Raw genomic sequence first — 6,981 nt, 5'->3', positions numbered from 1 at the left:
TTGCCAGCCTTCAGGTCTCTGTGGATGATCTTCATATGGTGGAGGTAGTTTAGAGCCTCTAACATCTGCCGACAGACCACCCTGATCTGTGGCTCAGTTAGTCCACGATCCAACTCTGACAAACRGCAAAGGAGGAKWAGAGATGCACAGCTTCACTATAGAGCAAAGACCAGAAGYAAAAATAAAAGGAAGCAGCTTTTAGACCTGCAGGGAGACCTTCATAGTGTGTATGTAGCCTGCGAAGTATCATGATTGAACCAAGTCTTGAGGACTGAGCTACTGTGTGACTACCATGGGAGAAAACATCACAAGGTAAACCTGTGATTTCAGATCAGATGGCGTTGCTGGATAAGTAATGCCAGATTAGAAAAAAAAATAAAGACGTCACACATAAAGACGTGGAGGCCCACAGACTTTATTCTGCTTTGTCTGTGTTTGGTTAGCCTCACAGAGCTGCACACTGGGGGGTTTCCCACACTCAAGGACCCCCAATAAGTYCGACTGTGTTGAGCTATGCAGAGCCAGAGATTAATTTAAACATTATTATTACARGGATAAACATGAAGAGTAGCTACAATAAAACATTTCTACTGAGATCAGCACAGGTGAGAAAGCCATAAAAAGAACAGAGGGTTTACCTAGCATGTTAGCATCCACAGCACCTCCAGCGCAGAATTCAATCATGATCTGTGAGAGAAGAGATGAAGTTTGAATAGATGCACGCAAACAGATTTCATACCGCAAAACTAATAGGACAGAGGAAATCCAGACACCCCTGAGGTGACCCATCTATGGGATCATCCCAGGAAAATTGTTTACAGTTTGAGAATATGTCAGGACACTCAAACAGGGAATTAAAGTTGAATACAAAAACATAGACATGAATTAGTTCAGGCCTGTTTGTCTGACCTCCTCCAGCGCTACATGCGGCTTTTGCTTCGGCGTAGTTTGAATTGGTTTTTTACGACTGATGTGTAATGGTGGTATGCTTCACTGCTTTAATGCAACTTTCCTTATTGTTTCATTTCAATTCYTTAATCACTACATTGATTTCATTTGTTTTATTTTTGTCATTTTATGCTAAGCTTAGCAGCAGTTTTTTTTTTTCAAATGTACTTTAGAAATGTTATCATTTAGGGGCAAAATCTAAATTATGAAACACTTTGGATTAATTTTACAGCTGTGTTGTTGCATTTAGAGTGAAGTATGTGATGAAGGTTTTTATAAGAAGCTCATGTTTTAACCAAATAGCAACAAGCAAACAAACTAATATTGTTTTTGCAAAGTATRTCTATCATATATGTACCTGTCGGTGTGYAAGTATAGAATATAACTGATACTTTGATTTCCAGTGTCCAGAGATCAAGCCTAGGTAAATATGAAACATACCTGTGATGTGATCTCATCCTCATATAATTACAGTGTCCCTACCTGCTATGGCAACACTGTCAAAGCATCAGYGTGGCACAAGGAGTGGCGTTTCAGCCAAGCCTAATAAAAGCAACAAAAAGTACGCAGAGATACACCAAAACCAGATACTGGACCCAGAAACTTCGCTGTTCACCCTGGTCACGTCCAAAAACAAATTTACAGGTAGTCAAACACAGCAACTGGTAGAAATGCTTTTATGTGACAAACTACACTAAGATACATGTGTTTTAAAAGAAAGCTCCTCTGTATTACAAAAAGGTTAAATACTAAATGTTTTTTGTAAATACATAATAATAATGTATAAATGTATGTGAAGGTTCCAGTCTAATGGGTCTTTGGATTCCCATCATTTCATCTTGAACCACCTTCAGTGGAACTTCAGAGAAAGTTTTGACATTATTAATTCACAAGGTGAATTATATGAACTGTAATGAGTTGAATGATGGTGAACTAGGAAAGAYGRACTTTTCCTGGATTCCAGTTACCTCTAAAGTTTTAGACATGTTTATTCTCTCAACCTCAAATTTTGAAGTGTTAACTTGTAAATGAAATGAAATTAATATTTACATTGTGTCATTAAGATGCTGTACCAATGGATCTATCCTTTAAACCTTTTGTGTTTGTGAGGAAGTGAAAGCATGCGACACAATCAAAGTTATAAAAAGCATGAGAACAACTGTSGTAGAAAAGATTTAAATTCTTAGCTTGCCATACCACCCAAGCTTTAAATCTTCTGTTCCTTCAATGCAAGTAGCAGGAACAAACATTGCTACATATAATTTTTGTTTTGGTCGTCCCCACCCAGAGGAATTCAGGGTGACGTGCTGCTCTCTGGACAAGAATGTGCCCCGACTGGTCAAGCTGCTTCCAAAGCATACCCACTGTGGGTGGAACAGCAACTAWATCTTTCTCTGAGATRCAMAGGAAAACCTAAAGTTGAGCAATCGGGGGACTGTATGAAAAATGTTAACTGTATGAATCAGGATTAAATATTAATMTGCAGGATYCATTTTTTAGTTGATGATAATCTGCGACTTGCAACAAGTCATTAGATTTACACTAAAAGTTAGTAGAATTTCCGCTAAAGCCATTTCCTCTTTAGTTTTTATCGTTTATGTTTTAAGGCATGTCTGCAGGCTTACAGACATTTAGAGCAGTAAAATAGAAAGAGCAGACTTTGCTGACTCTGTATTGTCCACAATTTCACCACTTAGCAGCTKCACAGTGATTTCCCACCTAATTTTCTCTGAGGTGAAAGGAACATAAAAGGCCATTCAGCGACAAAGACCTTCTTTAAAACTTGCAATCAAGAATAAAAAAAAGATGACAACACAGCACAGAGTAAGTCCAGAAACCCACAGTAACAAAGTAATCCTTTGCTGCAGCGCTGAAACTGTTCAGTGAACCGTGTCTTCTCAARAGGTCTGGAGCTAAATGTTTCTAAAAGTGCATAAACTGGAGCCACCAATTTGTTCTGAGACCTTCTAAGATAAAACAAATAAAAAATAAAGTGYCAAATTGCAATGCAGACACTCAGTAACTCYGTTTCTTCTTTACATGGCAGCTAACTAAACCAACTTTAAGGATTTAATATTTTCCTTATATGCATATTTCTAATTTGGGAATTTCTTAAAATAACTTGCCATTTTTGAGTAGAAGGGTAAACATGCATCCTGCTGAAAACCTACTTCTACTCACTTTTTTTGCTCAAACTCAAATGTCTAACATTTTTGGAACTTAAAAACAAGCTGATTATTTAGTGCATTAAACAAGTCAGTAGGGAATTATTATGGAGATATTTGAGTAACAGACAACCCATCCAAGTCAGACTGGTGATGTTGTTCCTGACAGAAGACAGAATGTGTTTTTATAGAATTCAAACTGAGCTACTAACGTAGGATCTAAACGGCAAAGTGACGAGATTCACATGAGAGGTTATAGTTGGGCAGGGAAGGAAGAGCAGAACGGGGGGATGAGCATCCAGCCTGGCTGCAGCCTACATGCAACCTGTGATTCTTATTCATCAGTCCATGTTCTTCTACCTTTGGAGACTGGGTCATGAAGATAGCAGGTCCAGGAGGGAAACCCAGACATCCCTCTCCCCAACGACATTCTCCAGCTCATTTTACCACCCCAGGCTTTTCCAGGCAGGTTCTGGTTGTGCCTTAGTGTTGCCTCCTGGWTGGAAACGCACCCAGAAAACCTCCACGCAAAGATGCCAGGAAGCATCCTGATCAAATGCCAAACCAACTCAGTAATGACTCATTTCAAAACAAAGAAGCTGTTTAGACCTCCTCACCAAATATCTGAAACTGAGCCTAGTCTTCCTGCAGAGGGAGCCGACTTCAGCCTTTTGTRTCCTTGATTCTGAGATACGAATCTTCCTGCTTAGATCCATATCTCATAACCTCAGGTTGGGGTCAGAACACAGACAGAGTGATAAACCAAGGAGGTTTTCTGTTTGACTAGGTTTTTCTTCATCATGCCAGACCAGAGCAGCATCACATGAGGGCWAGCAGGGCCCCAGTYCCTCCATCTAAACATTACTAATACACAAAGTTAATTAACTCCTTCACTCAGGGCAGAGACTGACCTTTGACCTACAGGGTGCAAATCACAATTTCAATCTTGAGAATTGGCATTTGGTACAACAGCTCTTTCTGTAGTAACAGATTATATGGAAGCAAYTTTTAACAAGACCGTAAGGAAGTATTGACAACTTTTGCATTGTAAAAGTATCTATTAAAACATTTCTGAAAAGGCTTGAAACCAACAGGGTTAGGCTGTGAGGCTGGACTTCATCTTACAGCAGATGAGAATAGTCTGCGGTAAAAGTGACCACAAGATAAACTAAACTGTTTCCATCCTAGAGTTTGTTAAAACATCAAMGGAGGGACAGATCTTTAGAGTTTCAAAATTAAAGCAAAACTCTGGAGACAATTTAAACAATGAGGACTGATGGAGGYTTAATAAAACTTTTATTTGGTTTTGATTGTCTTCAGACTGCATCTTTGTAATTTTGACCTTTTTACACAGCATGTGGTTTACGCTGAACAATCTCACTCAGGCAGCAAAAGGCTGAATTTGTTTTGGTGTCATCAGTGAGTTAACTGATGAGATCTTGTTTGTGGTTCTGCCGTTGTTCTCTTCTCTGCCCTGCTCTTCACCTCCATCCTCCTCTCTCTCTCTCTCTCTCTCTCTCTCCCTCTGTTCGTTCTTCTGCTGATGTCAGCACCATGTTAAAGGCCTTATTTTTCTCACACTGTTGGGGAACGCCACTTCGCTTGCTTCAAGATCAGATTGTTTCCTGAGGTAGAACAAACTGCTTTTTCTCCTCCTCCTTTCTCTCGACCTTCTCATACGAGGTGGAAAGCAGAACGGGTGGGTCCAGATTAAAGTCCAGCAGTGTACCCTGCCCAGCACACCCAGCTGCAGTTACTAAGGCCTCAACTCAAAATGAACATTTTCACAGATTATAATAAGTTGTCAGACTTTTACTAAATTAGCAATGCTACGTCGTGTTTTGTCTGAAAACAACTTAGAAACAAGTGAAGCAAAAGCTGTAACTCTAATGCAGACACACCAACCCACAGGAAGTGTGTGGTTTAAATGCAACAAAAAGGGGATGTTTGTATATCCGACAGCAGTATAAACTGTCTGATGGGGAGGGTTTACGTTCAATACTCTGGAATTTCAGCTATGACCAAAACTTAGTGCAGCTGTATGTAGAGGTACRGCTCAGGTCGTGTCTAACATCCGGGTCAGCATTGAAACACGTCTCATTTGTGTGGTTTTGAAAGTTGACCTAAAAGTTTTTGATTGTTTTCTTCAGTATTCAGAAATKATTCCAGCGTATGTTTGTAACAACTTTGTCATTACTGTGAATCTGCTGTGAAACRGAAATGTTTTATCTCGCAAAGTTCCTTTAAAAAKACTGTCATTTATTGTGCAGTAAACGTGCCTCCAAAAGGAAACTACTGTAAATTCCACCACTTCTGTTCTAGTTATAAACTACAATAAATTATGAAAATCAGGTCATCCAGACACAGAACATATTTACATGTGGGAATTTTGATCTTAAAATGTAATGATGGTTCATCTGCTGACAGCTCCAACGACCGACATCAGGATGGATGCAGGTCTGTATGACCCAYATTCAGATGTTCTGCATCAGAATRTGCAGAACATCTGAATTAAAAACACAGCAGCAGCCATAATAATAMTTATGCAACAGTGCAAATAATTATAAGGGTTGCAAAATAGGGCGCTGTGTGAGCTGAAAAGGTTTTTGTGTTCTGCGTTGCTGCAGATGTAAGGTYRGGTTGAAATGAGCCTCCATGGCGTCTCAGGCACTGAGATATAGCAACTGCAGGGCAGAATCCACCATGCAGCTTTATTAAAGGAGATAAKCTGAAAGTTTAATATCAATTATGTGGACACAAAGACCTGGGTTCTCTGTCATCCACATGGGAACGCATCTCAACATTTATTTTACTTAAAACTTCAAATGATAATATCACTGAATATAGAATCACACACAACCTGTTTTGTGTTGCATCTATGAAAACTCATCAGTGAGTATCACACCATTACTGCGTTTAGCGAAATGTTTAATGCTTTAAGAGAAAATTTTTTTTTTTGTTTATTTAGTTCCTCCAAAAAAGGAAATTCTGCTCATTGCTATCTTTAGACTTGACCCTGTAATGCAGTTCCTCAGATAATGCAAGGTTGTGTCCCAACATGAGGTCACCATTGTTTGCTTTGGCCAGCGGGAGGATTACAAGAACGGTTTCATCTGGACTCAAMGAGACTGTGGAGATGAGGGAAGACTGAAGAGCAGAAAACACTCGAGTGAAATTGATCTTTCTTGCAGTAACGTCATGGTGAGGGTGGAGTCATCTCGGAAACATTACGTTACCCTGGGGACGGACTGCAACTCCAAATCAGAATTTGAACTGTTCTTATTGTGTTTAGACAGAAATGGACTTAAGGTGAGGTGGAGCAGCAGAAAAAAAACAAAGCTTCCTTTGAGATCATGATTATATGTGAAAGATCAACAACTCAAAAGTTAGAAGTATGGTGCAGCAACTATTCAGCACCTGTAATCTGACTCCCCTAGTTACAATCCAGCGCAACCAGTTGACTTCAGAARTTGCCTAATAAGTCAACAAAGTCTACCTATGTTTAATCTCAGCATGAATYTGGCTGTCCTGTGAAGGCCTCAGAGATTTGTTAGAGAACACTGAAACCTTCAGGACCAGCAGACAGAACTCTAACGTATGGGTATGTTAACGAGAAGCAGCCAAGGCTTTGAAAATCTCCTGAAGCAGTTTTCAATCAATCATCTGAAAATGAAAAACTATGRTATTTCTGCAAACCTAACAAGTGATGGCTGCCCACCAAAATTTAAAAGTCAGTTGGATACAGGATTTATCAGAGGTCTAGGGTTACTCTGGAGGAGCTGCAGAGATCCACATGTAAAGTGGGAGAATATTTTGACAGGACAACTATTACACATCTACTCTAAAAATATGGTTATTATGAAAGAAA

The 6,981-nt window shown here is 39.5% G+C and overlaps 1 protein-coding gene across 1 annotated transcript in view; it reads right to left on the bottom strand.

Moving 5' to 3' along the window:
* The window catches only part of stk10 (serine/threonine kinase 10), a 40,228-nt gene that overhangs the window by 18,525 nt on the left and 14,722 nt on the right, over positions 1 to 6,981 (bottom strand). Inside the window, exons 3-4 of the mRNA XM_017308487.1 lie at positions 639 to 687; positions 5 to 115 (exon numbers count right to left, since the gene is read on the bottom strand). Of these exons, the coding sequence (XP_017163976.1) occupies positions 5 to 115; positions 639 to 687 (160 nt within the window). The remainder of the gene's footprint in view (positions 1 to 4; positions 116 to 638; positions 688 to 6,981) is intronic.

This window comes from Poecilia reticulata, linkage group LG14 (genome assembly GCF_000633615.1).
Source record: "Poecilia reticulata strain Guanapo linkage group LG14, Guppy_female_1.0+MT, whole genome shotgun sequence".
NCBI lineage: Eukaryota > Metazoa > Chordata > Actinopteri > Cyprinodontiformes > Poeciliidae > Poecilia > Poecilia reticulata.
The sequence above is the reverse complement of the archived record's forward strand: the minus strand, read 5'-3'. Positions and strand labels throughout refer to the sequence as shown.